At 37.2% G+C, this 22,814-nt stretch overlaps 1 protein-coding gene across 1 annotated transcript in view; it reads right to left on the bottom strand.

Annotated features, from left to right (window-relative positions):
• Positions 1-22,035: 22,035 nt before the first annotated feature.
• The window catches only part of syt9b (synaptotagmin IXb), a 64,614-nt gene continuing 63,835 nt past the window's right edge, over positions 22,036-22,814 (bottom strand). Inside the window, 1 exon segment of the mRNA NM_001003985.1 lies at positions 22,036-22,582. Within this exon segment, the coding sequence (NP_001003985.1) occupies positions 22,511-22,582 (72 nt within the window). The 3' untranslated portion in view covers positions 22,036-22,510.

Below are 22,814 nucleotides of genomic sequence, written 5' to 3'. Positions count from 1 at the left end.
ACGAGCACATGTCACTCCGCTGCTAGTCCGTTTGCACTGGCTGCCAGTTGCTGCTCGCATCAAATTCAAAACTCTGATGTTTGCCTACAAAGTGACTTCTGGCCTAGCACCTTCTTATCTGCACTCACTTCTGCAGATCTATGTGCCCTCCAGAAACTTGCGTTCTGTGAATGAACGTCGCCTCGTGGTTCCATCCCAAAGAGGGAAAAAATCACTTTCGCGAACGCTCACGCTCAATCTGCCCAGTTGGTGGAATGAACTCCCTAACTGCATCAGAACAGCAGAGTCACTCGCTATTTTCAAGAAACGACTAAAAACTCAACTATTTAGTCTCCACTTCACTTCCTAAGCTGCAATTGCCTCTTTGAATATCACACTAATTGTACAAAAAAAAAAAAAAAAAAAAAAAAAAAAAAAAAAAAAAAACTACTACTAACACTTCCCTTCTTAGACTTTACAGACCTGAAACTTGCCTTTAGTACTTATTCATTGTTGCTCTTAGTTGTGTAAATTGCTTCCTTGTCCTCATTTGTAAGTCGCTTTGGATAAAAGCGTCTGCTAAATGACTAAATGTAAATGTAAATGTAAAATATATATAAGACAATCTAATGTATAAAAGACCAACAACAGCATAAAAACAGATTCTCTTCAATAAAATGTTTTCAAAACTGAACAGACCTTCTCCCAAAATACTTTCACCAAAGACAATGTCTAAATGGCTTAGTGACCGAATTGTAACCCGACAAAATGAGACAAAAGCCCTCATTAAAAGCTCCATTAGTGAAACGTGGTGTCTCTTCCAATGCCAAATGAGTTTAACAACATCCCATCTTCAATAACTTCATGTCCCCATTTCAAATCCATAAAAGCTTTCTAATGCATGTCAGCTATCATTTTTAGAGACATATAATCATCTTTACTTTACTAATTGCAACTTGCCAAAGACGCTAATGGTTAGTTATTCACACAAAACACCGGCCCAGATGGGCCATCCCAGGTGGGCCCCATGTAGGCCCCATGTGTGTGTGTGTGTCTATATATATATATATATATATATATATATATATATATATATATATATATATATATATATATATATATATATATATATATATATATATATTCTTTTATTAGGTAAACCGATTCCATTATTAGGTACACCTTACTAGTACAAGGTTGGACACCCATTTCTTAAGTCTTAATTCTTAATTATTAAGTCTTAACAGTCTTAATTCTTCATGTCATAAATTCAACAAGTTATTGGAGATATTCCTCAGAGATTTTAGTCCATATCGGCCTGGTATCCTGCTGGAAGAAGATGGGTACACTGTGGTCACTGTGACAATGTATTTATTTAAGGGGTGGTCCAGAATGTAATTTTAAGGCTTGGTTCTGTTTATAATATACAAAGCAATGTGTGCTCATGTTTTACTTGAAGGAAATCATTTTATTTATATATATATATATATATATATATATATATATATATATATATATATATATATTACTTTGATTATATACAGCTACTCTGCTAACATGAAAACGTCTGTCACATTTCCTAGTTCCTCTGAAAGGCCCGCCCTCAAGAGGCTCTGATTGGTCATCTATCATAATGTGCTGTGATCCACGGGTTGGGTCCACGTCACACCCGTACAAGCACACGCTTTTGTGCTGTGTAAACATTCAGTCAACCCATGCCCGCTCTCTAAAATAACATCTGACAAGTGTCTGTAACAAGTGAAAAAAATGTGCGGTTCCTTTAAGAGAGATCACCATTATGGATGTGTGTGTTTGTGTCTGTATGTGTGTGTGAATTATCTGTAGACCCGTGTAACACATGAGAAGCGCATGTGTGCGGGACCGATGTTTATTATCATTTTTCTCTGATGCTCGGATTATTTTATTTTCTGTAATATACAGCAACACTGTTGACAGAAGAATAAAGCACTAGATGTGGGATGCGAGTTAGGCGAGTGCTCCTGTATTTTTTTAAACAACGCGTTACACAACATTTTACATTCAGAGATGTTGTTTATGTTCACACAGCTTCATTACACATCAACTAAAGTTTAAAATATGATATTGTAGTGGACCACCTCTTTAAGAGGGGTAATCCCTGAATAAAGATGTTATTCTCAACCGAACCAACGCTGATGAAAGCAATGTAGTTTAATCGAAAAGCAAACTGAGCATTTGCGCAGAAAAAAAAACATACCCACGCGCCCCACGCACGACATGCTGCTCTGCTTTCGGTGTAAGTCCCATTTGTGAACATGGACGCCGAAAATATAGCCGCGCTGCTCACGCACCACTCATGCTTTATAAAGCTGGCAAAATAGCCTTTAATGCGGAGGTGTCGGCACGTAGTAAGTTTCGCAAGTTGACAAAACAAAGTTTAAATAATATGATAGTCATCTTAATTTGACTAAGCATGCCTTCTTGTAGATTTTTTGCATGAAGCTAAAAAGTGGGATGATACGTCAGGAAGGACAAACTTAATAAACCTAAATATTGGCCATGAGTCAGGTCTAAGACAACACACAACAGATAGTTCCATAAAACATGCTTTTTGTATTCTATAGAATTGTCTAGTGTACGCTCCATATAGCCGTATTTGTTTTGTCAGTTTTTGTTTAATTAATGAATTAATAAACTATTATGGCTCAGAATATTGTCTAATTTATATGTTTATTTTGTAAATGCTTTACATCTTGTCACAAATAGATCAATGTTGTGTGTCTAATTGTTTAGTTTTGTGTCTAAAATTGTTTAGTGTCTTTGTAACAAGTAGGATAATTTACATCCAGTTGGTTGATTTCACAGAATAAAGCACTTCAGTCTTAACCGGGTCGAACACCGGAATGTGCTGCTTTGCGACGCGCATTTGACAGTTGGAGGTAACACACACCTGACACGCACATTCACATGTTATTTAAAATGAAAATATTCAGATGGCGCTCTGTGGCACAGCAGAAATATGAACAGTGTCCTGAGTCGTAGCTGGGTGCCATGGACAGCCGCTGACTTGCGGCGCTGGTGTGCGTACCCTGATAGAAATCTATGTTCAGAATTCTAAAACACATGGCGCTGCATGACATGGCACATCCGTTGTGCAATCCCCTTTATACATCAGCCTTGATTCTGTGAAAACAACCAGCTGGATGTACAATATTCCTAATTTACCAAATACGTAAAGGTAAATTAGTTCAGTCTGCCTTGACAGACCCAAACATCCGTTCTACCACCAAATGAGGGCATTCATGGTCCCCAAACAGTCTCTAGAACTGAGCCAACCCTCTGACACACTTCCATAATTCCCTCTCATCTTTTTTTAGGGTTTTATCCCTACCATCTCCCAGCTGTTTAGAACTACATACATAACAACACATTCATGACTTTGTCAGGAAACTTCAAAGCACTCATTTATGATTCCTGACAGATTTGCAGCCTTTGTATCATGCATAAAAGGCTAAAGAGGCTATTCTGTGAAAGAGGCTGCACATATAGATTAACATAGGTATATTGTTAACAAATGAAATGTTCAAAAGGCTTTACATTTTGAATACCATTTTATACAAGTATTATTATTCCCATTCTCCTAATCTTTGAACTATTGTGGCTTTATAAAGAGATATCAACAATTCAATCAATTAAATAGGACATTACAATGTATTTTACACTACCTGCAAAAGTCTTGTCACCTATCCAAGTTTTAGGAACAACCAATAATAACTTGACTTAGAAGTGACTTATATGAAAGGCAAAGGCCTCTGGATTACGCTTATTTACCAAAATAAAATATGGTCATGCCTTGATTTTTAATTATTTAATTATAACAGTAAGGTCTGACTATGCTCAGACAAAAGTCTTGCCACATAACAGAAACAATGTGCAGTATAGAATATAAAATCATGGTGCATTGGAAAATAATTAATATTGTGTCAGACTTCCATGTTCTTGGACGACGGCATCCATACATCTCTGCAGTGACTCAAATAAATTATTAATAAGATCATTTGGAATGGCAAAGAAAGTGTTCTTGCAGTACTCCCAGAGTTCATCAAGATTCTTTGAATTCATCTTCAATGCCTTCTCCTTTATCTTACCCCAGACATGTTCAATAATGTTCATGTCTGGTGACTGGGCTGGCCAATCCTGGAGCACCTTGACCTTCTTTGCTTTCAGGAACTTTGATGTGGAGGCTGAAGTATAAGAAGGAGCATTATCTTAAAAGAATTTGCCCTCTTCTGTGGTTTGTAATGTAATGAGCAGCACAAATGTCTTGATACCTCATGATTTTTCCTTCACCAAACTTGACTTATTTCTGTGAGAATCTTGGGTCTATACTGGTTCCAATATGTTTTTTTTCCAGTATTAGTGATGATTGGAATGCAGTTCAACAGATGATTTGTTGGAAAAAATCTTCTTCCACTTTTCCAAATGATTAACTAGAAGTCAAGTTTTTATTTTTTGCTCTTACAACTGGGATCCGCGACAAAACTTTTGTCAGGTAGTGTAAATGGTTGTATATTTATGATAATATATCTTCCCATCTCTGTGTTATTAATTTCCAATTTAAGTAATTGGATAAGGACAAAACAACAACAACAACAAAAAAGCCATACAGTGTTCATATAGGCAAATAGGACCACACATAACATCTATTACCAGTAACATGAAATCAAGTGTAATATTGTGACTATACGAAGATATAACAGTTATGTAATAACAAATACAGTTACACAAAGTCTTAATACGTTGAGAAGAAATCAGACACTGGATATTCTTTGCTTCAATCAAGGGTTATTGCTTAGCTGGAACAACTATAACATTAGAGACCCCTCAAGGCTCTATGCTTGGGCCGGTTTTATTCAGCCTTTATTGCCTGGCTGCCTCCAGGGAATGTCATCAGAGCATGCCTTTGATATTTGAAATGCTAAAAATCATATTAAAGTCATTTAGATTTCCGGACGCATCGCTATTGCCCTGTCTGAGGCTGATCATGTTATTACAAACATAACATTGATCTGTTACTTACCTTTTTTGGCCCTAAATGTAAAACGTTATTGTTGTGTCTGAAACACAAGAGCTGTCTGAATACTGACCTTGCAGCAAGTGTCTTCTGTTTGATGTTTTCTTTGACTAGCTGTTGAAGTCTTTGTTTTGGTGATCGCACTCGCTCAGCCTTGAAGCGTTTATTAAACATGCCTTGAGAACAGAGGCCTGAACGTCTTTCTTCTGAGCTCAAGTTGAAGAAAATTAATCACCGTTGAAACCTCCAGTCTTGCACCTTGGGACTCAGTGGGAAAGCAAGCAGTCTATTTATTTCTCTATAATGCATACAGGGATTTGAATATTCATGTTATCTACTAACATGCGTGTGTTGCCTTCGTGTAGTGTATTGGGGGAAAATACATCAAGAAACATTACAATTAAGTTCTGAAAATAAACAGGATGTTTTGGACACTAACTTGCCACAAAACTTTGTCTTTTTTTGTGTTGAAAAATGCGAAATTATATTCTCACTAGTGGCTTCAGACTTTTAAGCCCCCATGTATCTGAGAATAGGGCAATATATCTTAATAAATTTGACATCCTGACATCTAGTGACATTTCTATGCTGATACATTATGCTACATCACATACACTTAAGTGCTTCCGTGGTTTGTTGAAACCAGATCCAAGTTATACTGATGGAAATGATAGATAGGGATACCCTTACAGGAATCTGGCCAGAGCAAAAACAAAACATACACCCATGTACTTCTGGTGCAAGTTCTGTAATATCCTTAATAATTAACATTCAATATAGTTACAATTGTTTTATAAAATTTCTCTTTTATTAACAATAATGTCAGGGTCCAGATTTTTTTTGGACATCAAGAGACAACGCATTTCAATATATTATATATCTTGGCAGAATTACCAGTTTATTATTTATTTAATGAGGCTTGAAAATGACTCATAAGGATATATACTGTATCTACTTCTTCATCTCAGAGAGATAGTTCACCCAAAAATGAAAATTCTGTGATCATTTACTAATTTTTCACTTGTTCTACACTGGTTTTGAGTGTCTTTCTTCCACACAATGGAATACATTTTAAAGGATGCTGGGAAAAAACAAAATAGGCTCATTTGAAAACGTACTCCTATATACTTTTCTGAAGATCGCAAATTATGTAGCTAGAGGAAGGTATGGCTGCAATTCGTCTTTAAAAGGAACGCTACGAGGCGGTATAACACCACGTATGTCGCAGAATTTAAGACGCAAAGTGGAGTTGACTGGTCAGTCAATCGTTTTAACACATTGTCAGTTGGATTTAGGGAAGGAGGAGGGTGGGCCAGTCAGTCAGTCAGTAAGTCAGTCTGTCAACAGCGATCTCTGGTGGATTTATGTGAGATGTGCAGGCGCAAATGGCACTTGCGAGAGACATGTAAGATCTCAAAAATCTTACAAAGCAGACTCTGGCAGATTTGAAGAAAAAAAAACTGCAAAAACTTCTTCTGGGATGTATTTGGATCTCTCTAGAAATGTATAGTGTACGTAATCAGAATGAGCCTAGGTTGGAAAAAACAGCCATTTACTTCCATTTTTTTTGTTCTATTGATGTCAATATCATTTTTTTTCAAAAAATTCTTTTATGTTGTTTTGTGTTCAACAGAAGAAATTCCTCAAAGTTTAGAACCACTTGAATGAACGATGAGGACATTTACATTTTTTTAGCAAATTGTCCTATTGAAATTCAAATCTGGACCATTTTGCCATTAAAAAACTCTTTTAGCCACTAAACTGACAAAGCTTAAAATAGTTTTGTTTTCTCGTAAGATCAGGCTGGAGATACCACTAATATAACTGCATAAACAGTAATGTTTAATTAGAGTTATATAAAATGATGATACAGATACAGAATGCAACAAACAAAAAATGCTGTATTTAGATACAAAAATAGAACAGCCAGTGGATGACATCAAACTCCCTAATGAGACACTTTCATTTACTCGACTGATTTGTTCAAAGCAGCTGATTGATTCAGTTACAAATCACCTCTGGCTGTGACTCCTGTCATAGATTTGTTAGGATTTTTATCATTGAAATAGAGCAAAACAATATACATTATTCTCCCTTTTTTTGTTTGTATTTCTATAAACATTATTGGCATATTTTTCATGAATTCTGACCTAGCACAACAGTAACAAAATAAATCAATTCTTAAATAGGTTACTAATTGCATTTGCAAAAGCAAAGTGTTATACTGTATATGATCACAGTAATCATGCTATAACACAATAATAATGCTAACAAATAACAATCAGAAAATGCCAACATTGGCTCAATCTGAAACTGTAGCCCTATATAAAATTTTTGGAGATCGTGAATTATGTAGCCAGAGGTATGTATGACTGCATTTTGTCTTTAAAATAAATGCTGTTTTCTGGAGCGGTATGACACCGTTCCTTTTTAAGCGAACCAGCTGACCGCTTACCTTCCTATGGACAGCTTTTCCGCTATTACAAATTTGTATGTTGGAGGATTTGAGATACAGAGTGGAGTTGACCATGATGATGGGGTTCGAGTTCAATCAGTGCTTTTAAAAACACTGTCGGTTGGGTTTAGGGAAGGAGGAGGGTGGGTCACTCGAATGGTCAGTCAGACAGTAGACAGTGGCCTGTGGTGGATTTATGCAAGCAGGCGTGAATGGCACTCGTGAGAAAAATTTAAGTTCTCAAAAAGCATACACAGTGGCCAAATTTTTTGATTCATGAAAAACAAAACTGCAAAAAAAGTACCTCCTGGGATGTATTTGGCACTCTCCCGAATGTATATAGGGTACGTTTTCAGAATGAGCCTGGGTTGGAAAATGCACTCACAAAGTATGATATTGATTCAGTTGTTTTGTCTATTTTTTGTCTGATACAGAAAAAATATTGAATTCTAATGCTGTCAAATACTCAAAAAGTCTTCAAAACTGCATGTTTAATACCCAATAACAGACCATTACCGGGTAATTGTGTGAGCACAGAATCCCCTGACGATTAATCTGGATAGATGATCAATCATTCACTGGGCTTTTTTTTAAACAAGTGGTGCGTGCTAAACTGCGAAAACCTAATTTTCCAGAATCCCAAGGGATGGTAAATCAGGGACATGTAAGCATAGCGCTGCTCACCTGATTGGCTTTCATTTAAGGCTGAAGGCTCACATGGGCAGCAATTCACCTCTGAACTGTAACGAGACAGGATATATAGCTTGAAAGAGGATGAGAGAAGATGAAAAAAAAGTCATATTTTGCATCAAAGTAGTTGTATAATGTTGCACTTGGCTTTTGTTTGCCAAATGAACCATCAATAATAGTTCCAGTGGGCAACAGTAACATGCACCTGATGTCACTGATGATTCAAAGGCAAAACTAGGCTTCAACATATGTTTCCATGACCTATAATCTGATTTAGAAAGCACTCACGTTTAAGTACGCACATATCAGAAGGGAAAAATCACACATATTTGAGCTTAACAGGATGCAACCCACCCTCAAGTTGAATTTTGAGGTGCAAAAGGAGAAGAATTGAGGTAATTAACCTAATCGTGCATGAATATGTCATCCAGCTTGCCATCTGAACAGGTGTGTGCGGGGGCTGGAGGAGAATTGTTTCTGTGACTGGACTGTGATTCAGTTATGGAGGCATGGTGTGCTGTGGATGCAGAATATCGTAGGAAAAATAGTGCTGCAGTCTTACATGGGGCTTCTTTTTTAGCTACTGCGAAGTATGTTTAGCTACTTTTTTATGTAAAAATGCAGAAAGTTGGATGCACTAGTATTTACTATGTTTTTTTACACAAATACAAATAGCACAGCCTTTTTAAAGTCAGGATGCCACTTTTTGTAATAACAATGAGTATTGGAAGTCAGATGCTGACTTTTTTTTATAGTACTTGTCGATACCAATCTAACACTTTCATTTGCAGTTAAACATATTTGATAATTAAATTATATATATATATATATATATATATATATATATATATATATATATATATATATATATATATATATATATATATATATATATATATATATACTGTATATATATATATATATATATATATATATATATATATATATATATATATATATATATATATATATATATGCGCTAGTTTCCCTACGGAACTAAGGGATAGTTCACCTAAAAATGACAACAAAAAAAAAAAGCCCAGACTTTTATTTATCTTCAAATAAAAAATAAAAATATCTCCATATACAGTAATTTCCTGACTCATTCATTGACCAAAGTATACCATGTTTTTAGAGGTTTAATCTAAAAATTATAAAATAGGAAAAAACTTTTTGCCGCACATAAAACAAACAAATTTATTTGAGTTTCTTCTCCTCAGTGTGAGTATATTGTGCTCGTTCATGATGTATTTGAATGTGCACCCTATACTGAGACTGATGCTGTGTTCACACCAGACGTGGAAGAATCATCAAGTGCGAGTGATTTACATGTTAAGTCAATGCAACAAAAAATCTGAACTTCAGAGGACATTCACATCGCACGAACCAATCAGGATCTTGCTCTTGTAGGGGCATTATTATGACGTAGCACCTGTTGTTAGTGTGCCAGGGAAAAATCTTCCTGCCGACATTGACAACCATTCATCAAACTGAGCTCGGCTTAGTCTGAAACAACGCTGGAAGCTTTCATCATCCAGGTTAAGTTTCTGGAGGAATTTATGTGCTCACAGAGCTAGGTGCACTTCAGAATGGATCAAGTGGACTCAGGGACAGCTCCAAACAAATCAACGCTGTTTTTCAGCCTTCCTAAGAAATGTAAACATAGCTTTTTTTCTCAATAAAATCCATGTTAGCCATTTAGCAACGAAGCTAAAGTCACCGAACAGACTGAACTGCAGCAGATTGTCTTGACCATGTCTACATGTCTAAATGCTGCCTTGTGATTGGCTGATTAGAAAATTCTGTTAGCTAGCAGTTGGACAGGTGTACCTAATAAAGTGGTCAGTGAGTATATATGATTTACATATATATATATATATATATATATATATATATATATATATATATATATATATTCAGACCACTGTAGATGTGATCAACTTAGTTTTGATGACTAAATTAATGACTAAAAACATTTTATTTGAGTGTGAACTAGACAATTTAACAAAGTAATGTTCTTTTTGAAGCATCATTTTCACGTAAACATATTTGCCATTGAAAACAGTATCATCTATTACAGTGTTTCCCAATCCTGTTCCTGAAGACACTCCAACAGTACACATCTTTAAACTCTTCCTAATCAAACACATCTGAATTAACCCATCAGAACATAAAAAGACTCCAAAACCTCAAGTTAATGGGTCAAATTAAGGTAGACATCTAAAAAAAGTACTGTTAGTGTGCCTCTAGGAACAGGGTTGGGAAACGCTGATCATTTCAATGTCTAGGTCAAATCGCACCACAGGAACATACTGTACAGTAAGAAGCAAAAAGTGTTTGAAAGTTGTGAATTAGTCACAATTAAATGAAAATAACACTTACTCATGCCATTTTTTTACATCTTCGAAAGCCTCCAGATCTTGTAACAGATGCTGCTGTGCAAAAAAAGTCATTAGTAACTAAGCGTTATAAAACACTGCTGTGAATGCGACCAATGGCAGATGAAAGCAAATATAGAATGACTCCGCAAATTGTATCTGAACAGGTGTGTAGGTGGAGAATAATCAGAAAATATGAATGTTTCTTTCCCACTCAATATCGTTCGCTATAGTTCATTGGCTTATTATAGATGCTAATTTAACTGATTTAGCACTTAGCAACAGAGTCTAAGAACAGGGTGAATCACCTCCGCCAAAACTTTTCTCAGTGTTTGATAAATGCTTGTGTAGATTACATGTGATTATCCAGCAAAGTTCTTGCTCTGATGATGAATTAACACTGGTGTTTTCTATAAGGATTTATTCCAACCCAGGCTCATCCTGAAAACGTACTGCTATGTAAGTTTCTGGAGAGCGCCAAATACATCCCAGGAGCTACGTTTTTTTTGCAGTTTCTGATTTTGCGAATCCACCAGAGGCCGCTGTGTACACTTTTTTAGATCTTAGATTTCTCTCGCGAGTGCCATTTGCGCTTGCTGTTCTCACGTAAATCCACCAGAGGCTACTGACTGGTTGTCGATCGGATATTGTTGCGATTAATATTATTTATTACATTTTCCATTCATTAATGTCTACCCCAACCGTAAACCCAACCATCACAGTAACATAAAAACAGTTGTTGTACAGAGTATTATTTATGCTGTCTATTAAATTACCCAATAAATTTTATTTTTTTTATGCCTATCCCCACCTCAATCCTAAACTCAACCATCACAATACTGTAAAAATATCAGTTATTGTTAAACAGTGTCCTGAAAAAATGCTGCTATATTGTACATATAATATGTACATATCGCGCTTCTGGCCGGCGGCGTATTCGATCTAGACTTTACCCCGCTGACTGATCGACTGACCCACTCTCCTCCTTCTCTAAACCCAACCAATATTGTTTTTGAAATCACCGACTAATTCGATCACTCCATTGCCTATACCAGGGGGTGTCAAAGTCAATTCCTGGTGGGCCGCAGCTCTGCACAGTTTAGTTCCAACCCTAATTAAACACACCTGATCAAACTGATTAAGTGCTTTAGGCTTTTTTGATACCTACAGATAGGTGTTTTGAAGCAGGGCTGGAACTAAACTCTGCAGGGCTCCGGCCCTCCAGGAATTGACTTTGACACCCCTGCCCTAAACCCAACTGACAGTGTTTTAAAAAGCAATCCAGAAAAAGAAAAGCCCTCTCCTGATTTTACCATGTTTTCAGATTTGACCCTATTCTTATCCCGTTATTTATTTGTTTATTTTATTTTTTGGCTTCCGTTTTTGCCTTACCAGCTTTCTGGAACCGTTTTTCACCAGACTCAAATCTCGTTGTCGTGGTCAACTCCTCTCTGCATCTCAAGTTCGCCAACGTGTGCATGGTGAGCTAACTGCCATCCATACTGAGGTAAATGGTCAGCCGGTAAGCGTGAAAAAGAACAACTTTATATTACACCGTAGCATTTGTTTTAAACATGAAATGCAGTCATGCATACTTCTGGCTACATAAGTTGCAAAATGTATATACTGTAGGGCTACGTTTTCAGCATGAGCCTATGTTGACTCATTCAAATTACCATTGTTTTTTTTTTTTTTTTTAATGTACCATAATATTCCATAAATACTACCATTAAGTCTACTAAAAATCAATACTTTTCTTCAGGGAGGATTCATTAAATTAGTCAACAAGTTGCAGTAAAAGAGTTTTATTTTAAGTAAATTGGTTTCCATATAATATTAAGGATTTAATATTTATAAATGATTCAACCTTTATAATATTAATAAATGTTTTTACAACACCAGATTAAAATGATTTGTAAAGGATTGTGTGATATTGAAGACTGTAGTAATGATGCTGAAAATTTAGGAGTAAATTGCAGTGTAAAATATATTACTGTACATCATAAAGCAGTCCTTATAACTGTAATAACACTTCTCTGTTTTCACTAAGGGCGACATGGTGGCTTAGCACTGTCGCTTCACAGCAAGAAGGTTGCTGGTTTGAGTCCCGGCTGGATCAGTTGGTATTTCTGTGTGAAGTTTGCCTGTTCTTCCCGTGTTCATGTGGGTTTCCTCCGGGTGCATCAGTTTCCCCTACAGTCAGTAAATTGAATAAACTAAATTGGCTGTAGTGTTAATGAGTGTGTATGGATGTTTCCCAGTACTGGGTTGCAGCTGGAAGGCCATCTGCTGTGTAAAACATTTGGACAAGTTGGCAGTTCATTCTGCTGTGGCGACCCCTGATAAAGAGACTAAGCCGAAGGAAAACGAATGAATGAATGAAAGTTGGTGATGCGGTGGCGCAGTGGGTAGCGCTGTCAAACTACTTTATTTTCATTAAGTAACATTAACAGACATGAACAAATACTGTTATAGATGTATTCTTCATTGTTTGTTCATGTTAGTAATTGTATTAATGAACATTAACTAATACAACCTTATTGTAAAGCGTTACTTTATATATAAAGTCAAAACAGATCAAGGAATTCCTCAATTAAACAAATAAATTGAACTGTAATGGTCAACACTGCCATTTTGATTAGGAAAAATGTATGGTGGTACCTTCATGTGATCTTTTTTGCATCCAAAAATGAGTTTGTTCAAATCAAACCAAAGCACAATTAGTATTTCGATAGCAACACTGCACAGCACCATGGTAAAACCATACAGTTTAACTAAATAATACAATTCATGTGCTCTTCACATCCTCAGATCCACCTCAGTAAAGGTCTAAAGTGCCTCCATTAGCACTCCATCAACCTGATAGCATTGATTAAGGCAGACTGATTAAAGCCTCATTACCGGAAGCAGCAAATGAGCATAATTAGATTTTAAGACTTAAGGAAAGACACTGCAGGTTAATGGGGGCAAAAGTAATATTTATAACCAAACATATCCAGTTGATTGATTACATTAAGAGATGCAACATTACTGATATTACACGTTTTTAAAAATGTAATGTTTAAATATGAGGTCGTTTTATTAAATACGTGCTAATTTGCATTGATTTTCTTATTAATAAAAAAAATAATATATATATATATATTAGAGGGGGTTATACCTTTGGTTGAGTAGACAGGAAAACATGGCCATCAGAATGAGTGGTAATCACTGTTGCCTCACTGCAAGAATGCCACTGGTTAAAAGTCCTTACTGGACCAATCGACATTTTTTGTGGGGTTTGTATATTCCAACATTACAAGGTCCAACATTACAAGCCACTCGCCATTTTCATTAGCCACACTTTTGTTGTTTTTATATTTTATACACATAAATTTGACTTTGGCATGCTAAAATTACTTGATTTAGATTTTGTGTCATGTCCACATGCCTCCTCATTCATTTCACTGTTTGTGTGTGGTGTATGAGCTTGCTCAATAATCATGAGCAAATGGGTCATGGTTTCATAGAATTAAAATTAGTTTGTATTTCACATCATTTTCAGAGCTCAAAATAAAGGATTTACCAAATCTATCTCTGACCACACCAGACACAAACAATTATTTCTTAGCCACAAAATTTAAACAAGCAAAATAAAAAAAGAAATAGATGTATACCTTTTATCTAAAAAAACAGATGCACAGTAATCTGTCCTGTCCTGGCTAAAGGTCTCAGATCACCAGTTAACTACACAAAAATGGGGAGGTAATCTCCCATTAAAGCAATGCTGTTGTAAAAAATTATAATTAAACAATATTAACGCAAAAGAAAGCAGGTAAAAACAAACCATGTGCCATAGTGAAAGACAAAAAGACAAATGTGGAACTCTTGAAAGCAGCAAGACTGTGGGTGCATGAGCATAACTTTTTGTCTAGTCTATTGGATAGAGAACCGATCACATCAGTTGTGTTTCTAGGAAGGGTTGCTTCACGCAACGAAACGAGAGCTAGCACGCTTTATATACAGTCGCGCTTATGACCTCAGCTGTTCTCATTAGCTGTATGACCTGAGCTGCTCTCATTCGGTATTGACCTGCTATCTATTGCTCGCGCGAATGATATTATTTTTGTAATTTGTGTTGCTTCTCAATTCTAAGATCACCTTTGCATGCATATTGGGCCATCCTTATTGTTGAACTCTGCTTTTAAGAATTATTCTCCGGGAAAATTATTTTCAACCAGCCAAAGTGGCTAGTGGGGGTGTCTGTCTTACCCGCCACTGCTGAAATCTACCCTTATTTGGCGTATTGGCAGGCGTTAATGTCTAGCCCTGACAATAAACTTGATGTAAGTCCACAAACCGGGATTGAATTTTCGCACGTCTTGTCTTATGAATGTGATTATAGGCGTTACTACGGAGACATGTTAATACCTATCTGTCAATCAATTCAGTGGGCAGGAAAACCGCACTCCTAAGTCAAGATGCAGTAAGCTTCAAGATGGGAAGGAATTGGATCCTATTTTAATGTCATGAAATAAAAAAAAATACTTATTGTCTTTATATCACTCCAATATGATTATGTGGACACACTATACACACAGTTCTGTCCAAACAGCTTACAAAAGATGATTTTTATCATACTGTAGGTGCCCTTTAAATTAACTCAATCGATTTGTTATTGGACAACATTCAGAAATTGTGTGGAATCCTACATTTTTTACAGTGAATTTCTGTTGGCTATTGTTTTTAGTAAAGTTATTTATATCTTTTTCTACTTGCTTTTTTTTTTTCTAATGCTATATTGTTTGCATTTTTCTATTTTTAGTGTATTACTGTTTGTTGACAGTGAAACTGCTCTGAAAAAATGTTTATTAATGCATTTTGCAGATTTTATTAACGGACTGACATGGTCCCACTTATAAAGTTTTTCTAAGGCCCCTTAGAAGTCTCGGATGGGCTCTGCGGACAGGACAGTAACATTAATTCCCCTGATGCCTGAGCTATAAAGCGTTCCACCGTCTTGGTGACAGATCGGCCGCGTGCGATGATCTGAGCGCCTCAGTTTTGCACATCACAGAAATCAGATTGTTGAATAATTCATAACCCTGGCAGTAATTAGAAAGCGGTGGCGCCCGCAGAACACAGCAGTTACTGGAAACACTTCCCTCTTCGCCCTCATCGACTCCTCATCCGTGATTAGCAGCGGCAGCCATTAGCGCGTCCTGCCGTCATAAAACTTCAGCTTGCATTAGGTAAACACGATGAGCAGGAGTAGGTGTAACTGTGGTCAATTTACTAAACTAATGCTCCCAATGACAGCTGAAGCTCTCTGGTGTTGATAGAGAATGAGTAATGCAACCAAACTACAACATTAGCATTATTAGCAGTGAAACAGGCTATTTTGTTCGCTGTTCAGTTTGCCGTTAGCAACATTTGTTTTTATGGTGTATTCAAAGTTCATTTGGTGGCCATATTTGAAAAACCTCTGGGCAGCTCATGCAAAACTAAGTCCTATGTATGTAAATTAATGTAGGAATCCTGAAATCTGTACTCACAATTTAATAACATATTTCAAATCTGTATCATAAGTTATTACTGTTCTAGTCAAAGTAGCTTCTCCCCCTTTAATAACAAACAAACATTTGCTGCATCTCAATTCACTTACTGGATTTTATCTTAAACCGATTAACGTGTGTAAAAGTGGGAACCTTAAATTAAACATTTCCACTGAACATTAAGTATATATAGGCATATATGCATTCTTGTTTTGTGAAATTTGTTGTAGAAACTATGCAGTAGCCTAATTTATGTAATTTAATGCAATTACATCTGAAATAACTTCAAAATTACAGCCAATTCCTCACCTTTTCAGGTGAAAAGTCAGCGAACGTCACACTTAAAATTACTTATTTTTTTTAATTATACTTACATATTTAAATACTTTAAATATTTTAAATGTAAACTTACAAATGAACTTGAGCAGTTATTTTTTTCCATGCTGTTTCTGTTTTGACAGTTTTTTTTTTCTTTTAATAAATGGTCATATTTGCTATAACTTTGCACTATAACTGAGCACATCAAGTTCAACTGGAAAAAAAATAACTGATCTCTTTTTTTCAGATGTTGCCATGGTGATTCATAATATCTGTACTCCATTGACAATGTCTATTTGTAGTCACGGCGTGCGCGTTTAACTCCGCACAGCAAAAAATGCCTCCGACTCGGGTATCCACCCAACCGGACAGCATTTTCGTGTGGAGTTTATGTTCTCCCTGTGCTTGCGTGGGTTTTCGAGATCTACCCGAGCTCAAACTCCCCTCTCACCCTGCAACGGGAGGGAGCGACAGCATGCCAAACTAGCTTATTACCAATCATCAGCTAAGTGTGAACTCTTGAAACTGAAACAGGCCTTAAACAGTATTCTAAATTTAATTTAGTATGTCCCAAACCGGGGTATGTTGAATAGAGTATACCAAAGGTTCCCGAATGGTCTACTATTTTTAGTTGAAAAAAAGTATAGAATCGTCCATACTATAAAACAGCTAATATTGCCCACAATACATTGCATATTGGACTTGACTTCCATTAAAACTACAAACGTGGGTAAAAACTGTAAACAAACTACTAACATGGCAGATGCGAGAGACCAACAGTCAAGAAGAGAGGCTTCGTTAAAGATGATTGAATGGTGCTCAACCGGAAAAAGGTGGTTTGCCATCTTCAGTTTGAAGGAAAGTCCTTACCCCAGGGGGAGGAGTTCAAGTATCTAGGGGTTTTGTTCACAAGTAAGGGAAGAATGGAATGTGAGATTGACAGGCGGATTGGTGCAGTGGCAGCAGTAATGCGGTTCCAGGCATGTCCCACCAGGAGGAGGAATTGGAGAAGACCCAGGACACGCTGGAGGAACTATTCCTCTCGGCTGGCCTGGAAACGCCTCGGGATCCCCCTGGAGGAGCTGGAGTAAGTGCCTGGGGAGAGGGAAGTCTGGGGTTCTCTCCTAAGGGCCTACTCACACTATGCCATCCGTACTATGCCCAGGCCCGTTTCCCGGATCGTTTGAGAAGTGTGAGTGCGCTGAATCGGGCTCAAGCACGGTTCACTTGGCCGGCCCTGGCCCGGTTGGAAGAAGTGTGCCTGAACGCGGTTCACTTGGGCTTGGGCACGGTACGCTTGAGTGCAAAATGCGCCAAAGCCCGAAACTGAAAGCAAGACGTGACTTTTAAGGGACTGTTTCATATGGATTTATTAATCATTCTAACTGTTCAGTGAACGCAAACTGCCGTAGTTTATTAGAGACGAGAACTCCTCACAGCACTACAGCTGCGCGGCTTCAGCAGACCTCCTTATTCCTGCAGCACGAGAGCTTTGTGATTGTTTATGAGTGCCAAAAGTGGCGGATCTGTTCGGCGAAATATTTGACTGCCTGTCACTGCATCCCTAAGGACTGTTTGACGAAATATTTGACTGCATGTCACTGCACAACAAACGACTGAATCGATATAACTAGAGAAATCTCCACTGTGCTGCTGAGTGAGAGCGCTTCTCACTGAACAGCACAGCAGCAATGACGTAAGCGTGCCGAGGCCCGTTTGTGGTGTGAGTGCGGGCCGTCGGGGGAGACAGGAGGGGGGACAAACGTGCTTTGGCCCGGTTCAAGGCAACTGTACCTAGTGTGAGTACGGCCTAAGACTGCTGCCCCCGCAACCCGGCTCCAGAAAAGTGGTTGAAAATGAATGAATGAATGAATGAATGTTTAACCTACTTGAAAATATTTAAATCACATTTTACGCTTTATATTTCATCTGCAACAATAACGTGAACTTTTATAAGGACGTGTTTGAACATTAACTTGTGAATGCATAACTACAGTATGTAAAGACCTGAGAAGATGTTTCTGCTTTAAAAACTTTACTTCCATAGTTTACTTCTCTTTACGCATACTTCTATACTATATAGTAAGTTAAAAAACAGTATGCGAGTCAAATAGTATGTCCGAAATCATAGTATTTGAAAAATAATAAGCAGAAAGTTCTCAGATAACCTACTACTTCCACCGAGATTCTAAAGTATGCATCCAATGGATGCTATGCTATCTCATGAAGCCATACGAGGGAATTCATGAATGGGAGGGAAGCGACACAACTCATGGTGGTAGGTCATGTTATGACACATGGCAAATGTAATACATCCCAACTTCACTCATACTATTCACATTCATACTATATAAAACATACTTTTCTAATGGTCGTGTAGTAAATTCAAATGTAGTACCTTGTCGAGTAGTACCTAGGCGATTTCAACCTGCTGCTGAATATCTAATATGTTAGCTAATTAAATATGAAGGAAATGTAAATGATGTGTCGAGATGATTGACGGCAAGTATCTAAGCAACATAAAGGCACATTATTGAGAAAGAACTGTAATATGTCTCAAATCTTGCATACTCTTCTGTTACACACTTTCACAACAAGTATATACTTTTAGGATGTAGTATAAGTAGGCGATTGGGATGCAGCAATGTATTTGAAATATATCGCCGAAATTCTCTGTTTGGAGGGTTACCAGCTAATTCTCTCAAGATTTTACAATACATCCAAAATTCTGCTGCACGTGTGTTGACACATACGTCATCTCGGTCTCACATCACTCTTGTACTCCAACAGCTTCACTGGCTGCCTGTCAAGTCTTTTACTGATTTTAAGACATTAATTTTAACATATAAAGCGGTTCATGGTTATGCTCCAGGTTACATTTGTGACTGGATATCCATTTCCTCTGCCTCTCGCTGTCTACGCTCTGACTCGGGTCCTGCGCTTCTTCAGCCTCGCTGCAAACTCAGCACCATGGGAGGTAGGGCGTTCTCTTTCCATGCACCCAAACTGTGGAATGCTCTTCCCGCAAACATTAGGAATGCTGGTTCATTGGACTGTTTTAAGAAGCTACTCAAAACTCATCTTTTTGGGACTGTTTTTAATTTGTGATGTCTCTTTTATTCTTATTGTGTTTTTATTGTATTATTTATTGTTGTACTGTGCTTGGTTGTTTTTACTTTCTTGTTAGCGCATTATAAACAAAATGTTTTATTATTATTATTATTATATAAAGGGCGAGGCAGTGGCGCAGTAGGTAGTGCTGTCGCCTCACAGCAAGAAGGTCGCTGGTTCGAACCTCGGCTCAGTTGGCGTTTCTGTGTGGAGTTTGCATGTTCTCCCTGCCTTCACGTGGGTTTCCTCCGGGTGCTCCGGTAGGTGAATTGGGTTGGCTAAATTATCCGTAGTGTGTGAATGTGTGCGGGGATGTTTCCCAGAGATGGGTTGTGGCTGGAAGGGCATCAGCTGCGTAAAAACTTGCTGGATAAGTTGGCAGTTCATTCCACTGTGGTGACCCCGGATTAGTAAAGGTACTAAGCCGACAAGAAAATGAAATGAAATTATTATATAAAGATTTTTTTAAAGGAAAGGAGCTATTCATATGTATAAGAGACAGCATTGGAAGTGAATCATAACCTTTCCTTACAGTTGGCCTAAAACTTTTCTACAACACTTATTCTTGTCTTAGGACAATTTAAAATCTTTTTAATCCATAAATATGTATCAAAATTGACATTGAGAATAATTTTACTGGTGGTATTGCTATCAATTATAAAATTGCTACAGATTTGTCCGGATTTTTCTTGTTATTTGATATATTGTGTCTTTCTCTCTGAAGTGCCACAGTTCTGTTTCTCCTCTGTTATGTGTACCTGTGGATGTCTTAAATCTTGAGTTCTGTGTTGATCTCGCAGCTGTCAGCGAGTTTGTTCTCCACCTGTCTCTCCATCATCAGCACTGCGTCTCCTGCTGACTGCGCTAAAAGCTCAGTGGGACTCGGCTCATTGTAAAAGTTTGTCACTCCACACGTCAGGAAGACTCTGTACAGCAGGACACTGATTAAACACACATCAATCATCTTTTCTTGCAGATTGCTATTTTTCCCTCCTTTGTCAGGGAGGATCTTTACCTTCGACTGATTTCATATCGGATGGCATGCGAGATACATGGGTGTTTCCGAGTGCTGGGTTGGGGCTGGACAGGCATCCACTGTGTAAAAGGTATGCTGGAATAGTTGGCGGGTCATTCTGCTGTGGTGACCCCTGATAAATAAGCGACTAAATCAAAGGAAAATGAATAAATGAATGTTTTTGCTTGTGTGTACATGACAAAAATGAATACACACTTTCAAAAACCGCATACTAATGAAGAATTTTACAGATTTAAAATTAAACCATTACAGAGAGAAATATCACAAAACACAACAGTACTAAAGTGCAAAATGCAGCCAGCATAGAAATCTCAGATGTGAATTTATTTAATTTGAGTGATTTGTGTTGATACAGGTTTAATTAGCTACATTTTCTTTTATAGGAACTGTTGTAATATGTCACAATCACCAGCGATCTAATCCTTGCAGATCACTGGTAAACATGCAGTTCGCTAAAGAACTACAAATCCGCAGAGATATGGACTACAAGATCCAGTCATGCACCGCTCACACGCACCTGTTCCAGATTTCACAGCTCCACGCTCTAGGGCATCCGCAGCTCCACACTCTAGGCCATCCGCAGCTCCACGCTCCAGGCCCTCCGCAGCTTCATGCTCAAAGTACACCTCCTCTACATGGTCCTGGCTCTCCATCCTTCCCACGTTCTGTCTCTGCTCCACCTCCCTCCTGGTCTGTATTTGGAACATCTGGAAGCAGCTCTTTGATTGGGAGCTCTGTCACAATCACCAGTGATCTAATCCTGACAGACCACTGGTAAAGAAATACAAATTCGGCGGAATATGGACCACAAGATCCAGTCATGCACTGCTCACATGCACCTGTTCCAGATTCTGCTGATTAAACACACACATGTCTAGGAGCTGCTCATGAACTGATTACATGGACTTTAATAGCAGACTCACACACATTAGTTGCTGAGTCCTGTTTGTTTTTGTGACATTACAATGAGTTTTCCTGGCCTTGCCGGTTTTGACCCTCACTTTCTTTTGTTGGTTTGTTTACTGTTTATTCCTGTCTGCTGCCAGCCTTTTGACCATCTGCCTCTTTATGACCACCACTATACATTGCACATATACATCTATTTGTTCCTGTGTTGACCATTGCTTGCCTGACCATTCTCATAATAAATCTTGCATTTGGATCCAACCCCGTTGTCAGCGTCCCATCACGTTACATAATGATTCTTGATGTACTTATATTTATGTAGTATATATACTGTATGTAAAGTGCTGGGATTTGCATTTCAGTGGGGTGAAATGACAGAATGGAATAGAATACACAAATAAACTGAAAATTAATTGAAACAAAAAAATGAATACAAAAAAAAATGTCAATAAGATTTAAAAATCTAATCAAAATATTGTATTTTGTGTCTAATGTGATAATCAGTTGTACAAAACTGAATAAAATAAAACAATCCAAGCAAAAATTAAAAAATGAATGAGAATATAACAATAAAATGGCTTAATATATTTATTTGAAAATGTAAAATAAATTCAAATAAAAAGTAATGAAATTAACTTAAAACTTAAAAATTAAAACTTGATTTTGATTCAGAAATCACAACTTGACACTCATTTCACATTTCTCATGTAATTTTTTTTTATACAGTAAGGATCGTACAATAAAAGTACCACAAAATAGACCCCATGCACTACACTCCAAACAATATTAGTGTATCACAACGTGTTCTACGGATACAGAAAACACGACAATGTCAAAAATACTTACCTCTCAACTAAAGTTTCCAACAAAAACAGCAAAGAGTAGTTTGTTTTCTAGCACACATGCAGTGGAGCGGAGGTTTACTGAGTCCTGCTGTTGTACTGCATTGACTGACCGTGTGTGCACATTTAAAGTGACCGCTAACAGCTTCTTCTTCTCACACTGTTGCCTCTTCATTAAGCTTGTGAATTGGGTCTTGACGGCGTCTGATCATGGTGAAGGAGGCGTCCGGAGGGAATTACAGGAGCCTTGGCTGCCGCTGGTCGTGCTTTGACCAACCCACTGCCAGAAAAACACACTTGAGTAAGTAAAAAAAAAAAAAAAAAAAAAAAAAAAAAATATATATATATATATATATATATATATATATATATATATATATATATATATATATATATATATATATATATATATATATATACATATACATATATATATATATATATATATATATATATATATATATATATATATATATATTTATATATATATATTCACTGTTGAAGTCAGAATT

The sequence above is a fragment of the Danio rerio genome, chromosome 25 (assembly GCF_049306965.1).
Source record: "Danio rerio strain Tuebingen ecotype United States chromosome 25, GRCz12tu, whole genome shotgun sequence".
Taxonomy (NCBI): domain Eukaryota; kingdom Metazoa; phylum Chordata; class Actinopteri; order Cypriniformes; family Danionidae; genus Danio; species Danio rerio.
Note: the sequence above shows the minus strand (reverse complement) of the source record. Positions and strands in the feature narration are given on the sequence as shown.